Raw genomic sequence first — 25,208 nt, forward strand, 5'->3', positions numbered from 1 at the left:
TTTGCTCGCGCATCGCGAAAATCCGAGCTACTCGCACGCAAAGTTGGCAAAATCGCTAAAAGTTGCCAAATCAACCGTTACAAATGTAATTAAAGTGTTTGGGGAACGTTTGTCGACAGCCAGGAAGTCTGGATCGGGGGGAAATCGAAAACCGGAAGCCGCTGAGACGACAAAGAGAGTTGCCGGTAGTTTCAAGCGAAACCCTAACCTCTCTCTCCGAGATGCCGCAAATAAGCTGGGTGTATCGTCTACAACCGTGCATCGAGCCAAAAAACGAGCCGGACTATCGACTTACAAGAAGGTAGTGACTCCAAATCGCGATGATAAACAAAATACGACGGCCAAAGCGCGATCCCGGAGGCTGTACACGACGATGCTGACGAAGTTTGACTGCGTGGTAATGGACGACGAAACCTACGTCAAAGCCGACTACAAGCAGCTTACGGGACAGGAGTTTTTTACGGCAAAAGGAAGGGGAAAGGTAGCAGATGTTTTCCAGCACATGAAACTGTCAAAGTTCGCAAAGAAATATCTGGTTTGGCAAGCCATCTGTACCTGTGGCTTGAAAAGCAGCATTTTCATAGCTTCCGGGACTGTCAACCAAGAAATTTACGTGAAAGAGTGTTTGAATAAACGTCTGCTGCCTTTCCTGAAGAAACACGGTTGTTCCGTACTGTTTTGGCCGGATTTGGCATCTTGCCATTACGGTAAAAAGGCCATGGAGTGGTACGCCGCCAACAACGTGCAGGTGGTTCCCAAGGACAAGAACCCTCCCAACACGCCAGAGCTCCGCCCAATTGAGAAATACTGGGCTATTGTCAAGCGGAACCTAAAGAAGACCAAAAAAACTGCTAAGGGCGAGCAGCAGTTCAAGGCAAACTGGCTTTCTGCGGCGAAGAAGGTGGACAAGGTGGCTGTACAAAATCTGATGGCAGGGGTCAAGCGTAAGGCCCAGCAATTTGGATTTGGAAAAGCGGAAGCCTAACTGAATATTTTTTCCTGAATTTTATACTAATTGAACTTGAAAAAGAAATTTAATTTGATTTTTCAAATAAACGATTTCACCGATTTACACGCGTTTTCCCTTGACCAAATTTTGACCGTATCACCCTTTATAGTATGCTAAACCAGTAGTGGGTGGGTGTCGATATCCACTGAGCCTGGACGGAGTGAGAGCGGTAGTATGAGAAAAGTGAAGAGTGATCGAGCCAACGAAGAGAGGGTAGCATGACAATGACGAAGGGTCAAGAGTCGGGATGTAGCCTCCGAAGAAGATGCCAGATGCCTGGAGCGATTTCATGTGTGCCGTACAGCACTACCGGCTACCATCACGATCGCTGGGCCTCAAATAATTCTAATTGGTCGCTGACATCTGGCTGCCGCCTTCTCAATCGTTTGTACCTGCCAATATCCCGCTTGTGCGTCAGCAACACCGGCCACCATCACGATCGCAGAACCTTCAATGATACAACCCGGCCACTGCCATCCGGCCACTGCCATCCGGCCACTGCCATCCGGCCACTGCCATCCGGCCACTGCCATCCGGCCACTGCCATCCGGCCACTGCCACCCGGTTGCTCATCATCCGGCCGCCATCATTTGGCCGCCGCCACTGTCTGGCCACTGCCATCTGGCCACCGCTATCCAGCCCCCGTAAGACCTTGTGCACGGCTATTTCCGAAGCCACCACCATAGGCATTATCTAGCTCACCACCTGTCTCGCCTGTGTCGTCACCGCCACCTGGCGCCTCATCCAACAGTGTCACGGTGCAATTAAATAAAAGGCATTTAACCGTTGTCCGTGAGTAATTTTGTAGGATTCTGTGTTCCGAAAAACCCCCTTCACTTAAGACCAGCTCGGGGCTTAGGCTGGTACCCTTCAGGGATCAAGCTCCGGGGTCATACATAAGATGTTTCAACACGTTTTTCAGAGGCATCGTGTTCGGAGTGTTAACAAGGAAAAATTCCCAAAGGTATAGTAGCAAATTGGTATGGTAAACAAATTGGCTTTGGGAGCTGGTTACTCATGAGTTACCACCATGACAGGCCTTTGTACATGTCAAGCAAATAATTCAAAGAATCTCGTAAAGTTCATAGAAGTGTTGGGATTTTTTTAAGTTCAAGGGACTTCGTAGAAGTTTAGCCAAAATTGTAGAAGCTCAGCGAACTTCGTAGAAGTTCAGGGAATTATGAACTTAAGAGTTTGATTTTGAATTTTACAGGAACTTTTGGGATTTTTGATTCACCCAGATTTTAAGGAAAATTCGTAGAGAAGGATGGTATGGCATGACCGGTAAACCGGTTACGGTAAAATCGGTATTCAATATAGCTCAAATAGCTTATGGAATTCTTCAAAGCAGATGGCAATCGAAAACAGTTTGAGAACCGCTGGATGTTTAAGAAACTCTTGAACATGTTTCGGCAATGATTAAAAAAAAACCATCGTGGAAGATTATCACAGATAATTCCGAAGGAAACCATGGAAAACCTTGGATAACTTTCAAATAAATTGCGTGGGAATTGTTTAGGATTTTTGACGTAGGACTACGTCTGTGATTTCTATATTGGGGTACGCTTTGTGAAAACCGAAAATGGAACATGAAACAAAATTATGAAAGATTTTGAACGATAGTTACTCAGCAGCCCCTGAACCAATTTCAATAATTTTATCACCAATCGATCAGATATATTTCTACGTATCTGACTGAATTTAAGACTTTATCATTTTTCTTAATGTCACTATTGAAAATTGCACGAATGTGCAACTGTTGCTTTGATAATTAAAATTATCATCGATTGCCTGTGAAAAGCGATTTCCCTATAGCAGATTTCAAAGTTTTAGTCCATCCGGTCTCATCAAACGGTGTTTATTCAATCACCGCGTGGTGTTCTCCGGTACACAACGAAAGGCTCCTCACAATCAGCTAACAACCAAGGCTGGCCTTAACCGATGATCGGATTCAGTTCCAATCACCGGTAGTCTGCATCAGCTGCAGCAGCAGCAGTGCTTTCGGCGCTCGGCGTTGAACATTGTTCTCCAGTACACAACCGAATGAGTTGCAGCCCACATGAGCATCCATAGGAGGAAAAAGCTGCACTGCTATTGATCGGAATCAGTAGCTCTTCGTGAGTCGCTGTGGACCATCTATGTCAAGCGCGTCACCCTCCCTTAGCTCAGTCGGTAAAGGCGCAGCTACAAAGCAAGACCATGCTGGAGGTGGCTGGGTTCAATTCCCGGTCCGGTCTAGGAATTTTTCGGGTTGGAAAATTTCTCGACTTCCCTGGGCATAGAAGTATGATTGTACTTGCCACACAATTATACTAATGCAAAAATGGTACAGGCATCGAAAGCTCTCAATTCATAACTGTGGAAGTGCATCTAGAACACTAAGTTGAGAGCACGCAATAAGCTAATATGCCAATAAGAAGCTCAACATTACTCATTAATCACGACAAAAGATCCTTTTCAGGACCACCATAAATTTGTAAAAGTATTTTTTGGTCATTTGTCAAGGTCATCAATGTAATGTCAGTTCCCATATCAAGATAGAGCTGGAATTAGGGCGTAACAGTTTTTGTAAACAATGACTTCTTTCGATGATGTCTTGAAAGTCAAGGCTCGCCCACGCAAATCAACATCACCATCAGGTAGGGTAAGACTTTCCATACCTGACGGTAAACATCGAGAAAAGTAATTGCTTACAAAAGCTGTTACGGCTAATTCCAGCTCTATCTAGATATGTTTAAATCTAACATACCATGTACTTTAAGGTAACATTGGGGGTGCGATTTCAAAAAGCCAAAGTCGGTCGCGGCATGAAAGTGGTCTGATTTTGATCCAGAGATGACGGATTTTAATTATTAATACGTACTGGTGTTCTCCAGTACACAACGAAACACTGTATGTAAGCAGCGAGCTGCAGCCCACATGAGCATCCATAGAAGGAGAAATAAGCCGCACCGCTATTGATCGGAATCAGTAGCTCTTCGTGAGTTGCTGTGGGCCATCTATGTCAAGCGCGTCATACTAAAGAGTATAAACAGAGAGAACCTCGTTCAAATTCTACACAAAACACAAGCTCCTGCTGCAGTTTAAAAACATAAGATTTATTATATAAGACCACGTAGTCCTACCATAGAGGTAGCTCTAAGACCACTTGGTCCCGAAGAAAATCATTATTATTTTTGGCTCACTCAGTACCAAAACAACGGTCCCAAGCAATTTCACTCACCCCTGCATGTTCTGCATGAATCCACACACCCCTGATGTTATCTGTCAAACTTTCATAGCGAATCAAAACAAACATAGTGTAGTAATAGAATTTCAACTAGAATGGGGTACGCCATAGAAGTACTTGGGACCAATAGGCTACTCAAGCAGTGAATCAATTTAAAATCGTTAGTTTCCACCCCCTGGTCCTACGTCACCATTGCGTTCAACCTCTGCTGTCCATTGTAGTTTTTTAAATATTAAAATCCCCATGGAGACAAAGAAAGCCACATTAAAGCAAACTCCCAGAGCAAACTTTTGGAAGAATTTCAGGTGTATTTTTGAAGGTTTGACATGAATATCTTCAATGAAATGTAGAAGATAGCTATTAAAAAAAAGAAATAAATTTAAGTTACTGAAAACAAAATAAAATAATAGGGTTTTTGATCTAACTTCCGTCCAACTAAGCACATTGCTCTCTTTTTTTAAAGGATTTGAACAAAACATGGAATGTTTTCATCAAAGATAACTTCAAAATTTATTCACCTTTTCATACGTACCGTTGAATTTGACTTTAGAGTCCAACAGTTTTGAGATATTATTAAAAATCTAACACTGCTTCTTGATTCTAAAGTCGTCTTATGAGATTCAATTCAGTCCTAACGCATTGAAACCAACCTCCTGCAATGAGATTCAGCTCATGAAGCTGCCGAAAACATCAGCAGCGCTACTACCAACAATCAATATTAAACTAAAGGTTTTAAATTGACTCACTACTTGACTAGCCTATTGGTTCCAAGCAAACGATGAACGTACCCCATTCTAGTCGAAATTCTAGTACTACACTATATTTGTTTTGATTCGCTATGAAAGTTTGACAGATAAAATGAGGGGTTATTGGATTTTCCTATGTTTCGGGGGGTGAATCGATTAGCTTGGGACCGAAGAGAGTACCAGAGCTGAGCCAAAAAGTTGAGCACGTTTCTTCGGGACCTTCTAGTCTTAGAGTTACCTCCTTATGAACTTTAATAGAATTTCACTTTCAAAATGTCTGAAATATCAAAAAGCCCGGGAGCGTTATTTGGTAATGCTCGGTGGAGTATTATGGCGGTCAGTGTAGTGGAAAATGGTTTAAAGGAGCTACAGTGTACTAACTACACCCATACACAGTAAATTTAACGAACATGACTTGTGACAATGTTGTTACACCTCACGGTATTAATTATCTTTCAACTACATCCCGGAAATCAGCCTTTCTCTTTCCTAGGTTAACAATCCTTGAAACCTACAATCTCCCTTCTTATTCCACCGTTCGCCGGGATTATAGTGGGTACTTACGTGCTGCTTTCACTCTATCGTACTGCGATAACTGATTGAACTCCTCCTGCTGTAGGCACTGCCTCGTCACGAGGAACGACAGCTCGCTGTACTCGGGTTTCATCTTGCAATTGCTGGAAGAATCGTCAAACAATGCAGATAAGAGATGCACACATTAATACTTGCATGGTGGCACGAATAAAGTAGCAGCAGACTGCGTCTTCATTGATCTGAATTAATCGGGAACCCGATGGTAGTACACACTCTACTAACCTATCTTCCACACTGGTGCTCTTTTGGTTCAGCATGTTGCCGTGACGATAATAGCAACAACCCGGCGTTTGGTCGTTTCGTCACACACTCTCAATAGATATTTATCACACTTTTGTTTTCGATAGCCTCGCAAAAGTATTTGTCAACACACAAATCAACACACTGATTAGATCGCGATCAATTGCATAATAATGTGGTGCCAATCTATAATTCTCTTCTCGCGAACGAGCGATCACACGGAACGATCAACAGTACAGAACGTTCTTTGAAGTGTCGTCGTCGTCGTCTTGGGTTTCCTTATGAGTCAAGATCACGAACAAACGGCACAAACACGCAGCGAGCGTGCTATTCGGTCGAACGCGTGACCACTCACTGACAACCGCTCTTCAAAACTGCAACTGAACCAAAACAGCAATCGAGTCAGTCAACCGTGCTGCCTGCGATAAGAGTCAATGATGAACGATGATGCTGCTGACCACTACGACCACGTCCGTGCACTCCTCGACACTTCTGTAGTGGTGCCTCGATAGTGCTCACTCGGTTGATGATGATCGACGACTAATGCCGAAACGGCTAGTACTCTCGCTTTTTCCTTGGTGACGAGTTACTATAGTGTGACTACAATACTGTGAGTGTTCAGAGACGCTCAGCCAGCCGGTCAGCTGGGAGGATGGATAGAGTTTGACGAGTGTTCCTGGCTCGTAAATCGTTCAAAACGGATCCGATTCGGTGACACCTAACGGTTTCGGGCAATCTGGAAGTATGCGTACAAGGAAGGAAGAGGATGCGAAGGTTTAATATCTGGTTTTAATTAGTGTACTCATGGTAATTGCTGATAATGGTGACGGCATTAAGAATGCATCATTTGAAGAGGGCGCTGTGCAAGTAGCTGTAGCAGAAGAAATGTAATTGGGATTGGTGGCAATTTCTGCTATAAATAGGGTTTCCAACAACACGGAAAAGGAAATTGAACTGCTCGTGCTCGGTTACTTATAGACAGATACTTTCTGGGAATCGACGCTGTACAGTAAAGACTAGACTCATGTAAATGACAAATGTGGCCTCCCTTAGCTCAGTCGGTAAAGGCACAACTATAAAGCAATATCATGCTCCGGTCTAGGATTTTTTCGGTTGTATGATTTTACCACACAATACTAATGCAAAAATGGTGCAGACTAAGAAAGCTTTCAATTAACAACTGTAGAGAGCCGGCGTTAAGTCCCAGTAGGGGCGTAGTAAAGCCAAAAGAAGAAGATGACAATTGAGCGATCATTTGTAGCGTCAATCCTCTACACACGACTCACCCGTAGGATAATTGTTAACCTTCATAAATCATTGAATCGTTAAATCGAGATAATTGTGTCAATCTAATTTCGAAAACGGAGCTTCGCCAGTTTCGTCCAAATATAGAACTAATTGTACCATTTTTATGACTACAGGTAACGATAAAAACGTATAGACAAAATTAGCCAATCCACCTGAATCGTCAGCACTCAAACTTCCTCCACCGTTCGTGTGTGCGGTTGGGGCTGTATATTCCGATTAGGTGATTAATATCACATGGCTGCCTGGACCTTCACATAGTGATTCAGTCGCGACTGGTTAGCTCAGTAATAGCGGGAAAAAAAAGTTCGCAATGCAACAAACACCACACACACGAGAAAGATGATTCGGAGAAATCGAGATAATAAACATCGGTAACGGTCTGTTTTGATCACACATGTTGCAAATCACAATTTTCCAGCTTAACGGTGAATTGAAATCACTTGTACGGTATGTTTAGCTTGTTCAGTAAACGTCACATTTGTTGGTATCACACAGATGCCTAGTCCGTGTCTAAGCTCACGGATTTTTTCTACCAAGGTATCTTCATTGAAACAGAGTTGTTTGTACAAAAAGGTGTCCAACTACCCTACCCAAATACTCATATCAACACACAAGTGCCGCTAGCGTAGTGTTACCATGCCTACTGTTCTATTGTAAGATTGTAAATAAATTCAATAGTTCGCATGCCTCTGCCGTGGCAGGATGGCCCGATAAGCAACCGTGATTTATTTTCACTATCTAAACGTAGGGAAGTTCTGTCCGTGCGCGATCAAGAGTTAATTAACAACGGGAATAAATGGATAGGCACAATTGTACTACATAGTAACGTAATGGAAAAAATGATCTGGCGAAAATTTGCATCTGATTTTAATTTTAACTGGCAAAACTAAATTGAAAATACAGTGGCATCCCGTTGATCACAATACGACTTCATAGTAAAAACGATAAAAACAAGCAACGCTATTTTATTTTATTCCTGTAAATGCACTCGGGTAACAAACACGAAACAGATGTGAACATTTTTCTATTTCCATGGCTGTTTTGGACCTTTTGAAAGACTCCAGAATTAACCATTTTATTCGAGCACTTAAAATGACGTTTACTACCACTCGAACTTTAAAATAAAACATTATTTTGAGATTTTTTCTTCTAGAACCTCGAGAAAAGTAGCCAAAATTTGTGCGTTTTATAAAAAAATATAAATTTTTTGTTCCAGTTTTGTGAAATCGCTGGTAGAAAGTCACGCCAAAACTGCTTGATAAAGTGGTAAATTGTTCAGAATACCGCAAAAGTTATAAAAAATTGTGTTCTGCCTGATGCACCATATCAAAAATTATATTAGGAGCACCCTTAGCTATAGCCATCCGGATAGATTTCCGGATAGACCTATCCAGTGGATAGAAATAACCGGAGTCCACTCCCTATCCACAATTTTTCCCACCGGATAATATCCAAGTTAAAATTATCCGGATAATTTTAACTTGGATATTATCCAATATTTTTCTATCCGGATAGTATCCGGATAAGTGCATCCAAACACATGAAGCAACCATCGATGCAGACAAAAAGCTTGCTACGACTACCACGACAAACTCTCTCTACCACACAGCTCAATTGGATTGGTAGAGAGATAATGATATATTCACAGAATATATTGCTTGCCTGCTTTGTTCTAATAAGCGCCCATTACACATATCAGAATATTGCCAATAAATTGACATACTGGCAATATTATTGAAAAGGTGATATTGAAAACGATGATTGATGACAAGTGTTGACGAAAAGCTGATTTTAATTTCACTTTGGCAATACTCATAATGTATTGACAAAAAACAGTCAATTTTGCCATCAGTATCATCGATAAACGAATATTGACAACATTAATGGCAATACGTTAGAAGCTTTTTTACCTAAATGTATTAAAGTTAATATTACTTGTCTCAATTTCCCCACACACGAAACATGGATCAGCGAAAGAAAGTGTGTTTAGAGTTCATGTTTGCATTCGGGTCCAAACAGAAACGATTGCTGGACCTGTATGTATTGAAAATACTACATAGTTGAAGATGCTAATTTCAAATAACAGACTAAAGGGTGTCCACGATGAAATTGCCACACTATGAAATTCCTCTAACTTTTTAACCGTTGGGTAGAATTTAATGAAAATTTGGGTGGATTTAGTTCATAGTGCATTATTTACATCCTGCAAGTTTTAAAGTCCTGTGATCAAAACTCGCGGAAATGGAGTCGAAAGAACAGCTCGTGCGTGATAAAATCTTGCGCATTCATCACGAGAACAAGGATCTCTCGCATCATTCCATCGCTAAAACGTTGGGAATCGCGAATTCCACGGTGTCGCGAGTGATTAAGCGGTTCGAGGAACGGTTGACCACCGATCGGAAGCCCAGAAATGAAGGAAAAAGTATTCCGTACAACACCAAAAATCACAACCGCGTAGTTGGGGCCTTCAACCGAAATCCGAACGCCTCCGTTAGGGATGTTGCTAAGAAGCTGCACCTAAGCCGAAGTTTTGTCCAGAAGGCCAAAACTAAGGCTGGGCTTCGAACGTTCAAGGTACAAAAGGCCTCTAATCGCGACGAGAAGCAGAACAAGTCCGCCAAAACCCGTGCCATGAAGTTGTACCTCAACATGCTGACGAAAGTTGAATGCTGCATCATGGACGACGAAACATATGTGAAGGCCGACTTCAAACAGATCCCCGGCAACCTGTTTTTCACGGCCAAAGATAAGTTCAGCGTTCCGGAGCATGTCCGCACTCAGAAGATGTCCAAATTTGCGAAGAAATTCCTGGTTTGGCAAGCCATCTGCACGTGCGGGAAGCGGAGTGCACCTTTCGTGACCCAGGACACGATGAACGGACAGGTGTACATAAAAGAGTGCCTCCAGAAGCGGCTGCTTCCTCTCCTGAAGGCCCACAACGTCCCAACAATCTTCTGGCCGGATTTGGCCTCATGCCACTACTCCAACGACGTGCTGAAGTGGTATGCGGACAATAAGGTCAATTTCGTGCCGAAAATGTTCAACCGTCCCAACACTCCGGAGCTCCGCCCCATCGAGAAGTACTGGGCGATTATGGAGCAGCACCTTCTTAAACGACCTAAGGTAGTGAAGACAGTCGAGGAACTGAAGAAAGTATGGGTTTACATGCAAAAAACGGTTGATTCACAGGTTGTGCAGAATCTTATGGCCGGGGTTAAGGCCAAGGTGCGGGCATTTGCGTATGGACTGTAAATAAAATACGAGTAAAATGGTAAAATGAAGTTTAATAGTTATTTCTCAATCCCTGAAAATTTGATGGCAATCGGATGAAAACTCGAATTTTGCGAATCAATTTTGTGTGTGGCAATTTCATCGTGGACACCCTTTAGAGTGGTAATTTTTATACGATAGATGAGGAGATGAGAGTATAGAATTGATAGTTCCGTTAGAGTACGGCAGTGTGAAATTGTATATATATAGAGAGTAGAAGCGAGCTGGAACTTTTATGAATGAAGGTAGAAATCGGTTTGATCATCTCTCTTTACCAAACTCCCCCGTTGGAGAGGGATGGTGAGGGGTATCTCCCCCCACCACCACGGAACTATCAATTCTATACTTTCATCTCCTCATCTATCGTATAAAAATTACCACTCTAGTCTGTTATTTGAAATTAGCATCTGAATTCAGATCACCGAAGTCGGTAAATTTTGCAGGGTTTTTGAACCACTGAAAAAAATGGAAAAATTTCAAATGACGTTACTCGAAGGAAACCAATAAAATCGTCAAATTTGTTTTGTATCATTAAATGGGGTTAACTAGGTCCGTACATTTTCGGAATAAATTTCCAAATTTTTAAATTTTTCACTGATTTGTAAACTTTTACCGAACAATTCCGTAGTTCAAAAATTACCAAACAGCGGAGTCCTGGTTTAGTGGATATATATATATAGAAACCAATTTTCACCCCAAATTTACTTATACTTGCACATTTTTGATTAATTTTCAGGATTTTTAGAATAAATAGTTTTAAATAATGATCTATTACATGCCTACTCTTAAGTTTTCAAAATGATGTATGAACGATTTTATTCCACTTCATGCTTAATAATACTTGTACTATTTTTAATAATAACTTCTCTTCAGGCTTTGTTCACACAAATCTGGTGAATTTATTCAACCACAACATCGAAATTCATCTTACGACTTGATGCCGACTGCAATCCGCCCATGATATCGGACTGTGATTCGTATTCACCTGAATTGGATTTCAGACACTGCGATTTCGACTCGTTGAATAATGAACTGTCCACTATCAATTGGCAACAGATTCTGGATGATGTTTCTGTCAACGCTATTGCTGACCAATTCTACGACAATCTGTATGAAACACTCTATGCGCGAGTTCCTCTCCGGAGGCGTGTTACGAGGTTAACCTCAAGGCAACCCTGGTGGAGCCCTGAGCTACGTAATTTGCGGAACGTATTGCGTAAGTCGCGCAAATGCTATTTCAGTACCAGAACCAACGAGAGCAAAAATAGTCTCCGATTAATCGAAACGAGATACAACGGACTGTTGAAGTCTAGCTATGGGAGAGAACGTCCAGCGAACGCAAGCGAATCTGAAGCAGCACCCATCGGCGTTTTGGAAGTTCGTGAAATCACAACGGTCTGGTAATCGTATTCCGGACATAGTTGAGTTTAACGTGATCGCTGCTAGCTCCCCTGTCGATGTTGCTAACTTGTTTGCGAGCTTCTTCCAATCAGTTTACAACACAAATTCACCACCTCTAAATCCTTCAAGTTTCGATCGCATCCACGAGTACAACCTGAATATCCCAACGTTGTGCTTCTCACCGGACGACGTTATGAAAGCCTTGAATGACCTCGAGGCCCTGGGGTAGATGGTATTCCTCCATCTCTGCTCAAATATTGCGCACGTCCATACGCTTCTCCGATCTCCTGCATATTCAACCGTTCGCTGAGCGAAAGATCATTTCCCAATGTTTGGAAGACAGCTTCAATTGTGCCAATCCATAAAGCGGGTAATCGAAACCGAGCTGAAAACTACCGTGGAATATCAATTCTCTGTTGCATTAGCAAGGTCTTTGAAACCTTAGTGGTTCATCCTATAATATCGGAGTTCCAGCATGGGTTTGTCCAGCACCGCTCTACTACTACAAATTTGCTGTGCTACACTAATACTCTGTTTCGAGAGGTTGAAGCCCAGCGACAGGTGGACTCCATTTACATCGACTTTTCAAAAGCATTTGACACAGTGCCACACGTGTACGCTACCGAAAAATTAAGAGCTACTGGATTTTCTACTTGGTTAGTTGATTGGATTCTCTCTTACTTGACCGACCGCCATACCTTCGTTTTGTTCAATTCTGCACGCTCGAAGGCCTTTGCAATTACTTCGGGGGACCGCAAGGAAGTGTGCTCGGCCCAATGCTGTTTGTCCTTTTCGTCAACGATCTGTACCTTCAGATTTCTTCATTTAAGCAAATGTTCGCCGACGACCTGAAGATGTTCAGAGTCATCGCGACCGTACTCGACTGCCTCGCCCTGCAAAATGACATAAATGGGCTACTCCTATGGTGCCAAGAAAATGGTATGAGTGTCAACGTAGGAAAATGCAAGGTGATATCGTTTTCCCGTCGGAGCACCACCGTCAACCACCAATACACAATTGGATCCGTGTCATTAGAGCGTGTTACCTCAATTTGTGATCTTTGTGTTACTATTGACTCGAAGTTAAGATTCAACGAACATGTTGCACTTGTCACGGCTAAAGCTTCTAAGGTTCTTGGATGCATTCGACGCTATACGTGGCAGTTTACAATCAATTTTTGCACAAAAAACATTGTTCTGTACTTTGGTACGTAGCATCCTGGATTACGCGGCCTCTGTCTGGCCACCTTATCACGCATCGCTGATCATCAGAGTCGAAAGAATTCAGGAACTTCCATGGAACGACCCGCTAAATCTGCCTGACTACACTGCACGCTGTATGCTGATTGATTTGGAAACTTTACGTGCTAGGCGCACAAACATTCAGCAACTAGTTATTTTCGACTTACTGCGTGGCAACATTGATTGTCCTCAACTACTACAGGATGTCCCTCTGTACGTTCCACCTCGACAGATGAGGAGCTCACAACTTGTCACTGTGCCAGCTCACCGGACTGGTTACGGTTTCAACAATCCATTCGACGCTTGTCTGCGAGCTTTTAACGATACTAACGAGGATTTCGATTTTGTGATTAGCAAAAGTATTTTTTAAAATTGAATTAAGAATATTAGATAAAGTAGTCTGTACGATTTTCATTTTTTATCGAAGATGAAACAACAAATAAATCAATATTTGGTGTTGAATAAGGTATGTCGAGAAGCTTTTATTCAACTTACAAAAGTTGTAACAGAGCTTATTTGATCAAATTTTTGATTATTCAGCGTTTATTAGCCATAATTACTTCCTTAAACAGCGATGGTTTAAAGGTGTTTATAGACGGTTGATTCTCATGTGAAATAATGTTTAATTAGACACTATTATACATTAATAGTCGTTTAATTCAACTACGGGATAATTAATCCAAAAATAAGAACGGGACAGAGAAGGGTTGTTCTCCCTCGTTAGTGATTGTTGTGTCATTACTTCTGTCGAAGCACGCACATAGATGCTAGAGAATTTATTACATACACACATGTCGTTGGATGGGATTTTAACCATGACCTTCCGATCACCAGCCGCTTGCCTTGCCATCTGAGCTATCCTAGAATACATCAAAAGGGCAGCTAAATAAGTAATAAAAGCTTGAATCTGAAAACCTATCAGCACTCCCAGCCGTAACTCTAGCTAATTCAAGGAGATGTGAGGATGATTAATTCATTCATAGTTGTTTAACATGAGACCAACGTTACCTCTCCATCTCTCTAATTTCGATGGAAAGGATGCTTTTCTTTTCAATAGATCTATGAATTAGTTTTCGTGAGTGATACGATCTACGGTTACGATTTAAATTAATTAGCCGTAGAAAAAAAAAAAAAGGGTTGAGGTTGCAATTGAACTCGCGACCTTCTACTTGGAAAGCGGAAACGGTAACCACTATACTAACAATTTCGTTTTGTTGTTAGCCTGAAGCAGTGTTGTGGAATAATGAATGAATACGCCGTTTGTTAAGTATTTACAAAGCATGAAATTAAAACATGGACGCATAGTGGTATAAGAGCTATTTTGATGACTGTATTCACCTTTATACAGCAATATTGTAAAGTAATGCAATGAAATCTAATAATGGAGCTAGAAAACATTTATAAGACGTCTAATGAAGCATTTCATTAAATCAACTGAAAACAGTCGAATTAAAGCGACAATGTATGTGCAAATTACACTTATTCAGTTTGTTATTAGATCAAACCTCTGGTTCTGAATCAGGAAGACAGTAAACGTTTATAAAACTTTTAATAAGTAAATTAATTATATCAGAGCAAACGGCGGAATAAAGGCACATCTATCGATCTCAATGAACTTTTTTCAGCACATAATTCGACATCCTGTTTTATTCAGCATTGAACACTGTTATACAGTATTTATTCAATGTGTATGCTTATTTGTAACTTTGAATTGTTTGTTGGGCCTTAAACCCAGCAACACAAAGACTTTTGATGAAATGGCGTTCGGTGAAATGGAATTCGGCCAATTTTTCCATAGAAGTTTTTTTTCACCCCTCCCTAGCTCGAAACCTGGCTACGCCCTAGGGATTACTGAACTCTCCTGTTTCGTTAGAACAATAATTTTTACCTAATGTTACCCATACCTCAAGCAGCACACTTCCATCGAAATAAGTTGCTGCAACTTCATTGTGACTGGAATAAGTTGCACGCAAGTTAACACAATTGTTTAGAGACAAGTGTGCCGCTAGGGACATATACTGCTTAATTTTATCATAATGATATACTAGTTTTATCAGGATGAAAATCCTCTTATGCTTTCTGGCAAATTACTTTTGATGATTATTAAAGTCAACTAATGACCAGAAGACGTGCAAGAAAGATAATATAGGTAATATGTCATATAAACTGTATTAATGGACACACATATAGTTTATTAATTAACATAGGATGCACCGTGAACGTGGGTTATTCTGCATGAGCTGTAATTCCACGGACTTGTCATTCAAATACAAATGTACAATGGTATACCAAGTGTTGTAACTTTTTGACAGGACACAGAAAATACACAGGATAATAGATAATATGACATGTACTTCCAAATTGATCGAATTTAATCAAATCGATTGTCGAGTGCGCGGAATTACTACACGTGTGGAAAAACCCACGTTCACGGTACGCAGTTTCCCAAATAGAAACTATCACGCTGATGTTTTGGTAAACATTCATAAATGAAAATCATGCATATAATTATTAATTTACGTTACTTGTAGGTAAGGTAGAGCACTACTTCATCGTAATCGCCCATTTCCGTTCTATAAATCAGAAAAGATCAATAATATCAATGATATATGACCGTGCACAAATCAATAAAAGGTTTTTTTCCGATACGTTAGTTCATTAACTACAACATCCATAAATCCAATTAGAGTGCATTGTATGAATATTTACGCTCATTGTTCTCAAAACAAAAGAAGCGCTCCTTGCAAATCCCCGTTTTCTACGTTTATCCGTAGGACGAAGAAAATCTAATGGCGTTTTAATGCGTAAGGACGGAATTGAAACTCGTAGAACGAATTTAGAATAAAGAAACATAATTAGATTTTGAACAATATCTCAACAATTTGTGACTCTTTATCAAATCCAACGGTACGTATGGAAAGGTGAATAAATTTAGAAGTCATCTTTGACAAAAATATTCCATCTTTTGTTCAAACCCGTTCAGAAAAAAAGGTAAAGTGCGGGTTGTGCTTAGTAGGACGGAAATTAGATCAAAAACCCTATGTGAAATGCTGATTGTATTTATTTTATTTTAAAGTGAAAAACTAACATGATTATGCTTGTGATTCTGTAGAAAATATACATCCATATAAACGAAGTTTGGGGTATTGGTAATTGTAAAAAGATACATTTTTATTTAGTTTGAAATTGATTTTATATCACACACGAAGATTTAAACAAATGGCAACACTGCATGCCTCGCGAAGGTGCTTTGTGTTTAGTCAGTGCTTGGGTAGGGGAAGAATATTGACAAAGTGAAATGAAAATCAGTTTTTCAAAAATTCTCTTCATCAATCCATCGTCAACAATATTACCTTTTCAATAATATTGTCAGTGTGTCAATGTACTGTCAATATATTGACTCGTATAACGAGCGCTTTAGCGTGTTGTCAATAATATTGTCATTAGTTATGTATTGATAATATTGTAAGGAAAATTGACAATACCATGTTTGTCAATATATTGATATGTGAAGCAGCTTGCCGGCTTGGTCGTTGTCTTCTACCAGCCGGAGCAAGCTGTGTTGTAGGAGCTATGTATCATGATACAAAAAGGGAGAAGATTAGTTCACAGACAAACAGACACAACACATTGAATATTTCTCACTGTAAATCATCGTCGCTTAAAAATTACCGCCATCTGTTGAGTACTCAATGGTGGGTAGTGCGCTGAACAGATGGTGGTAGTGTGTAAACGTCAAACTTAAGAGAATTGACTATACGCACCGCAGGTGGTGGTACTATCAACTACGATACTTTTAAATTTACCGTTAAATGCTTGTTCGACGAACAGCTTGCGAGTGTTATGTGTTATTTTTTAAAATCGGGGTGTTGTCTAGAGGCCGAAAATTGATCTCCGACGCAATTTTGAAACCCAAGTTGGAGGTATCCGGTTTCATAAAAACTGCGAAATACTGTCAAATATCCAACAATATGGTTTTTTTTTTGTAATCGGAATGACTTCTAGAGACCGGAAACCGAAATTCAACGTCATTTATAAATCCAAAATGGCGGTTCCCGATTTCAGAAAATGTGGGAAATATTATCAAATATCCATCAATTTAGATGTTTTTGAAATCGGGATGTTGTATAGAAGCTAAAAATCAATATCCGACGCCATTTTGAAATCCAAGATGGTAGTTTCCGATTTAAGAAAAAGTGGGAAATACTGTCAAAGAATTAAAAATATATTTCAGAACCCTGCGAAGTCATAGAAAATAAGACCTAATCTGCCCATAATCGCATATCAGTCCCATTATTGCTTTATTTCCTATTCATATGGGACTGTTATGCAATGATAGGTAGAAATGTTAATTTGTAGTCTACGATTTGATTGATTGCAGAATGAATAAATAAATAAATAAATAAATAAACTTGGCATTGCTGAAGTCCGCAAGTAGTAGACGAAATACGTGTATCTGGTAAAAGATAGGTAATTATAACGGTGTACGGTGTTCAAACTAGGGGAACAGGATTTTTCAGTAATTCAAGGAACACATGCTAGTCCTTGTTACTTTGTATGCCTTGTTAATAGTGACAAGACTCGCCTTTGTCCACCGAGGATGATCTTGAAAAAAGAAAAAAAAATTAGTTAGTTAGTCTTCATCTATGTGATTCCTAATCTTCCATTAATTGCTCCCTAGTTTGAAGTGGTTAAGACTAGGGTTCTGATGCATGGTCATTATCGGTGTCATTCCTTAATTTTGTTGCTAAGGAATCCAATTTTGACTGACAAAGGGGCGCGCCTTTGGAGGATGTTTCAACACTCCGAAGGGTATAAAGAGCGGGACCTTTCAATTAGAGTCGGATAACTTCAACGATGCCTTACCGCCTTTGCTGAACTCAAACGATCATGTTCGTCCATCGGCAATCGCCCAAACTGAAACGGGCTCCCTTTTGTACTGTAATCATGGATGGTACAAGGGTTGAGTGGTCTGCCGAAGTAACCTATCTCGGGATGTTGTTCGATGAAAAGCTCCTCTTCCGTTCGCATGTAGAGAAAACTGTAGTCAAGTGTTCTGCCTCGGTTAGGTGTCTGTATCCGCTGATTTGCCGCAGATCCCGCCTCTCAAGGGTGAACAAACTGGCTGTCTACAAACAAATCATAGCACCTGCGATCCTCTACGCAACTCCGGTGTGGGAATCATGTGCAAAGACTCACAGGAACAAAATCCAGGTCGCTCAGAATAGAGTGCTGAGGATGGTACTTGCCCTAGTAGCACGCTTGTCTCTAATCGGTTGTGGAAACTTCTATACGACTTATTTCAGTCATAAACAAGTTGCTGCAACTTATTCTAGTGGAAGTGTGCTACTCGAGTGATCGTCCTTTCGACACTAGAATAACAAATTTACACGAAGAGGCAGGCATTGCCTAAATAAATTCCAGAATTAACGAAATTAAGACTAAATTTGCACAAAAATGTAATTTATCAGAACATGCTTTGATAAGCAATTTGTATATAGTAGATAAGGTGTATATAGTAGTTGTAGGATAGTTGTAGTTGTAAATAGTAGTTATAAGTAGTCTCCTTTTTCAAAATTAAAACAAACCAATCCCACCAAGGTGGTCATTCTTAAAACAGGCCTGATAGGACTAGGAACTGTAATTAATAATAATTAAAATTTCAAAAAAACTAAAGTTGAAAAGACGGTGTCACTTGATAAGTTATACATGTAAACCACACAAATTCAAGAAATAAAGATCATTTAAAGCCAAAAAATTCGAGTCGGATCCTTGCGATAAATGCAAGAATGACACCTGTAAAAAAATCGAATACTTCATCATTTCTCAATAGTGATGGAGTAATATGACATGCATTAAACTAAGGACACGGGATATACTTCAGCTCAAATTACTGGTCGCAGTGGTGTTAGGTCCCGAACAGAGGGAAAAATAAAACTCAGGACCAGATTCAGAAAATTACTACTTTTCAGAGGAATCCGAATGTTTAAGGTGACTACCATATCAATTATGCTCAGGACACACGTTCAAAAACTGACGACTTTTACGAAGAATCTGTAAATTCGGAAGGGTGTTCTATGGCTACTAGGTGTTTGAATTAAAATGGTGCTGAGATTTCTCCACTTTACACAAGGCGCTGTGCAATTTGTAAAAAATCGCAGGGTTCTATGACCACTTTTACGGTGATTCCGGAAATCCTCATTTCTGGCCACTCGGTAGCATAATCAATATGGTGATGGCATATTTCCTCTATGCTAACTATTGCATGCAATTTAGAAAAATCGCGTATCACTAGGATTACATTTCGCCGGTGAAACTGGATATCCAAAAGCGCACTTTATGACTACTGGGGGATTGAATGAATATAGTGCTCCGAGCACTGAACACTGATCAGTGATGTCAAAAAAATCGCTTCTAGCGATCAATGAATACGCACACACCTGCTACAAGATTTTTTGGCATCATCATAAGCTAACGATGAACTCTGACTCTTAACACTAATACGCAGAGAGCATTTCGAACAGTGAGTTACCAAGATCTCAAGAGAGCAAGACGATAACAACATCATTGCTGTGTGCACTCACGATACATTACTTATACTACGCAAGGCTTGTTGTGAGTACAAGCTACAAACTAAAGATCACAATGCGTACAGCTGAGTACAAGAAGTTGTTCGGATTATGTACAACTGATGAACAACCGTGATCAGATCATGATCATTGCCATAATGATCGTGATTTTTTTTTTTGCTTTTTTTCAGTATGTGAATGTATTTGCTTGGCGGCATTGGTCCTTTCGGTGGAGTGAAAAAGAAAGGAACAGTTCACCGTGTGAATTTAACAATCAGCATTGCTAGTTCAGTGCTTGAACTAACATCCTTGCACATGATATTTCCAGAATTAGTAATGGGAAAGCAACGAAAACGGCGCCATTTTACCCCGGGGTGCATAATAGACTGTTCTCCCCTACCGATGGTCAGCACCTATCTGCTGATGCTTGCTTATAGCGAATTTGTTTATTACGAATTATTATACCGTTCCAACCTGGATTGGGTATCAAGTTAGGGTCGGCTTGTTTTCTAGCAAACGTCAGTTAGATCGTTTGTTTTATAACCTGACACGGGTCGACTTTCGCGCTGAAAAAAGTTCGGGTTTGCACTGGGTTAGAACTGGTACCAACCTGGGAATAAACAAATTCGCTATTGCTCTGTAACTCCAAACTGCCAAAGAATGCTACTCACAGAGAGACACTCACTCTCGTCTCGTGAAATAAGGACATGTTGCGATTTGTGGATATAATGAGCGAAAAGGGTAACTCACTTCTCTGAGCTTGACTCAGTCTAACAATGTATTTGTTATCTGTGAGTTGCCTACGCAACAACGTATTTTCAATGTGGAAGAGGACTAATCGTTGGTCGTAGTTTGTACAGATGACGATCTGTACAGTTTACGACAAACTGGAAATCGGATCATGCTCGCTTGATTTCCATCACTCTGCTGATATATATTTGTTCAACTAAGGGCTTTTTTCATTTTCTAAAAAAATCGCAGAGCTCTAGATCCACTTCCATGACTACTTTTCCGGTGATTTCAGATATCTTGAGAATCGTTTTCTGGCGATCCAGTGCAGAATCTCAAGATTGTATGCATTTTAGAAAAAAATCGTGAATCTCTAGGACTACTTTTAAGAATAGCACTTTCCCGATGAATCCAGATATCCAGAAGGGTGTTCAATAACCACCGGGGGACCAAATCAATATGCCACTGAGATATATCTTCTCAACTAAGGGTTCTTCACATTTTCAAAAAAAATGACGGATCTCTAGAACTTCTTTTAAGAATTGACTATTTTCCGGGTGATTCCGGATATCCAAAGGACCGTATTCTGGCCACCCGGTAGCAGAATCGATATGTTGATGTCGTATTTCCTCTATGCTAATGATTATATGCAAGTTAGAAAAAAATGCGGATCTCTAGGTCTACTTTCAAGAATTGACCATTTTCCCGGTGAATCCGAATTTCCACAGAGCCACCTTTCACGGGTTTTATCGTTCCGATTGGCCATCCACAACTCCAATCGGTTCCTTGTCTGTTCCGATTGAAAGTAGATAGTCATACCTTTCAAGTAGTGGCTCAATCTTAAGATGTGATGACCAAATTGCCGAGAACCAGTCATGTGAACATGAATCGACACGCATTTTACTCGGGACTTTTCCAGGTTTTTCCGTTCCGGCTTGCCAACTACACATCCAATTGGGTTTCTATCTATTCAGAATAAAATAAGATAGCCATATCTTTCGATTGGTGGCTGATTCATAACAATGGGTCATTGCATTGCTGAGAACCAGCCATGTCAACTATGAATCGACACGCATTCTGCAGTTTGAGGAAGTTTCGATGGCTTGGGATTATGTCAGTTAAAAGGAACCATACACTCATAAAGCTTTTCATAAAGGGATTCCGTTAAGAGGTTCGACAAAATTAAAATATTAGTTTATATCAATAAGTCTTTGAGTACTACGAGAATAAATGCTGCTGGTCATATTAAAAAAAAGTTACCGAGAAAGCTGCGTGGATGGCCAAAACAAAAGCTGATAGGGCTGATTGCGCTGAAGCATCGCCCTTTTCAATTGTCGATGTTATTTGCCTCCGTTGAAGTCCAGAATTGTCTAAGACAAAATCTGTTGAAAATTGAAAGTAAATCAAAACTTTAATGCATATTGCATTTTTTGAAATATGCAATGATCTTTTTTTTTTTTATTTCCAGCAAACAGCAATACAAAACTAATAATTCCTAGTAGGGGAACAGATTGTTAAATGGACAATTATCTCGTAACATTTGAAAAGGGCCTATCGTCGTTGATCGATTCTCTTCATCGACTTTCTCTTTGGTTTACCACGGCTACATAAATGAATTTCTCGTTAAGCTCGCAGCATAGTAGCTTGCGCCTGGAACAACACACTCGAAGGAAATTTCATTTGCAGTTGGGTTATTCGCGAAAGAGAAAATCGATGAAGAGAATCGATCAACAATGATTGGCCCTTTTCTCGTGTTGCACGAGAATTGACCTTTTAAACCGAATCATTCAAATTATATTAATGTAAATGAATTCAAATGTAAAAGGTACAACGGTTGAAAGACATGTTGAATTGATTGAATTTGAATTAATAGGTACTTTAATCGTTATTTTTTCACTTTACCCCGTATTCCAATTTTACCCCCACCTCCACTAACAAACTTGAAGTGCGAAGTTTGAGTATTCATGTTTAAAAATTTAAAAGTTTAGAAAAATCTGCAGACTGACAAAATCGGAGGTAGACAAAATCTGGAAAGCACTGTACTGTCAAATACCCATCAATATGGATATTTTTGAGATCCCAGTAACTTCAAGATGCCAAAAACCAATGTCCGACGCAATTTTAAAAATCTCAGTTGGCAGCTTTAGTTCAGAAAAAAGTGTGATATACTGTCAAATATCCATCAATATGAATATTATTGGAATCGGGGTGACATCTAGGGGCCAGAAATCGATGTCCGACGCCATCTTAAAATTCAAGATAGTAGCTTCCGGTTTCAGAAAAAGGGTCAAATACCCTACAAATGACAGGGTATTGACACTTTTTCTGAAACCCGATGTCCGCTATCGTGGATTCCAAAATGACGTCGGATATCGATGTTCGGCATCTACGCGTCGTCTCCGTTCCGTATTGTAGGGTATTTGACACTTTTTTTTCTGAAACCCGATGGCCACCACTTGGATTCCAAAATGGCGTAATATATCGATTTTCGGCATCTACGCGCTGTCCTCGTTCCAAAAATACCCATATTGTAGGGTATTGACACTTTTCTGAAACCCGATGACCGCCACTTGGATTCCAAAATGGCGTTGAATATCGATTTTCGGCATTTACGCGTCGTCCCCAGTTCTGAAAATACTCATATTGTAGGGTATTTGACACTTTTTCTGAAACCCAATAGCCGCCATATTGGATTGCCATTTTATCAGATATCAATTTACGGCGTCTACGCACAGTCCCGTTCTGAAAATATCCATATTGTAGGGTATTTGGCACTTTCTCTGAAACCCGAAGGCCACCATATTGGATTCCAAAATAGCGTCGGATAGCGACTCACTCACGCGACGTCCCCGTTCTGAAAATACCCATATTGTAGGGTGTTTGATACTTTTCTGAAACTTGATGGCAGCCATATTGGATCTAAAAATGACGATGGAAATCAATTTTCAGCATCTACGCGTTGTATCCTTTCTGAAAATACTCCTATTGATGTGTATTTGACACTTTTTCTGAAATCGAAAGCCGCCGTCTTGGATTTAAAATGGCGTCAAGTATCGATTTCCGGCTTCCACACGTTAAAAAAATACCCATATTGATGTGGAAAATTATCAGTATTTACCAATTTTATTTCTTAAGCTATTCTAGGCCATGTTAGTGTTTTGAAGCCATTTTGGGCATTAGAGCTATTGTGAGGCCAGTTTTAGCTTTTGTTTGAACATTAAATTAGGGTGATTTTTAGCCACTTCTGAGCTAGTTCATCACCAAATCAAAAAAAGGCCTTTTTTATTTAGTATTTTGACGTTTCAAAGGGCTACTTTGGAGTTTCGAGTTGTGTTTTCTGAGTTTGCAGAGTGTTTTTTTCGTTATTGTAGGCTATATTTTGCATTTGACGGATTTCTCGCCAACTCTACCAGTGATTGGCAGCAACCTCTCACATTCTAATGAAACATTGTGGGTGTAAAGATGCCATCTACTTAAGCAACTTTGCATACTTATTTTACTAGAACAAATTGTAGGCTACCATTTGAATAAGGGGTAAAACTATTTCAACTTTTGTACTAAAAATGATGAGACCTACACAAAATTTGTCCAAGAGTCATAACATTAAAAATATAATTCCTACAAAAAGCAATCTAATTATCTACAAGGTTGGCAATTTTACAGAAAAAATGTTATTATAACAATTTGATTTTTCATGTTTGCACTGAATGAAATCTCAGCACTTGAATTTCATCCCAACGCGGATAAGTTTCATCCAGATCCCTTCCAAATTAGAATACAATATTGTTGGAGTGAAGACTTTGGATAACTAAGCAAGCTACGCTCAATATGATATGATTTTATTTTTTCAGTGCACTTATGACAAATAACAAAATTTTGTGAGACGTGTTTCACGGCAACGAATTGGACCCAACAATCTCCAAACGAAAGGTTACATGGTAGTTACAAAAAGTTGAGATTTCCCATAGTTATTTCCATAAAACTTCCAAGTTGTGTCAAGTCAGTTTCTTACTAAGTTCAAATTTTGGGATACTAATCAAGACCCGATTTGGAACCGTTTTGAGCACTGTGGAGCAAAAAATTCAAATTTTGCAGCAGTCTAATGCACATCTTCATCACTGACTGCACGGACGCTGACAAATGTCATGGCAGCCTTTGCATATCATTTTCATTTAGCGATAGTGACCAAAGCTGTTTTTTGAACATTATGCAATTACTCCACGTAGGATTTACCAAATTGTTATGATACTGTATTCCATTGATAAGCCCCATCATCAGTGCGTTATCGACCGAATTTCAGAAAGAAGGTAAATCTGAAGGTAATCGATGAGCACATCGTAAAGATAGATAAACATGAATAAAAAATCTTGTTTTGAATTTCAAGGCTCCGGACTGCCTGTCATTCGGTTATCATCGTCGATACTAGTAATAGACGCTATTTATGCGACAAAGTGCTAATTACCGTTCGCTTTGAACCGGAATAATCCAGAGTAAACATTTGTCACTCTTTTTCGCTATCAGTAGCAGTACTGGACACTCACACAAACATTTTGGTTTTGGGTGACCCAACATCAATGACAAACCGGATCGGTTATTGATAGCACCGGGTAGAAGAAGAAACAAAGGCTATTCGGTAATAATTTACGAGGGTGTTGCACGTCTGACTCGTCCAGGGAGGATCCCTTATCGCCGCATGTGCTTAGTCAAAAGGGCACGGGTCTGATAACAAGTATGTACATGTTAGAGAGAGAGAGAGAAACCACCTTCACATACAGTGTCTCGCAAAATTGAGCGTACACCTGAATGGACAATTTTTCAAACACCTATCTTGTTCAACCTCCGATATGCCGGCTCTCCCTGACGGTGGATCGT

The 25,208-nt window shown here is 40.1% G+C and overlaps 2 protein-coding genes across 3 annotated transcripts in view; one reads left to right on the forward strand and one right to left on the reverse strand.

Moving 5' to 3' along the window:
* LOC135710738 (uncharacterized) overlaps window positions 1-20,771 on the forward strand; it is an 88,751-nt gene extending 67,980 nt beyond the window's left edge. The window contains exon 2 of the mRNA XM_065233404.1: window positions 20,732-20,771. The gene's annotated coding sequence lies outside the window, so the exon portion shown is untranslated. The remainder of the gene's footprint in view (window positions 1-20,731) is intronic.
* The window catches only part of Prestin (prestin), a 66,218-nt gene that overhangs the window by 11,269 nt on the left and 29,741 nt on the right, over window positions 1-25,208 (reverse strand). For both annotated transcript variants that reach the window (XM_065233390.1, XM_065233389.1), the window contains exons 2-3: window positions 5,801-6,554; window positions 5,549-5,661 (exon numbers count right to left, since the gene is read on the reverse strand). In XM_065233390.1, coding sequence (XP_065089462.1) covers window positions 5,549-5,661; window positions 5,801-5,835 — 148 coding nt within the window. In that variant the 5' untranslated portion in view covers window positions 5,836-6,554. The remainder of the gene's footprint in view (window positions 1-5,548; window positions 5,662-5,800; window positions 6,555-25,208) is intronic.

Source organism: Ochlerotatus camptorhynchus, unplaced genomic scaffold (genome assembly GCF_037179485.1).
Source record: "Ochlerotatus camptorhynchus isolate MF236.1 unplaced genomic scaffold, CSIRO-AGI_Acam_v1.1 ptg000401l, whole genome shotgun sequence".
Lineage (NCBI taxonomy): Eukaryota > Metazoa > Arthropoda > Insecta > Diptera > Culicidae > Ochlerotatus > Ochlerotatus camptorhynchus.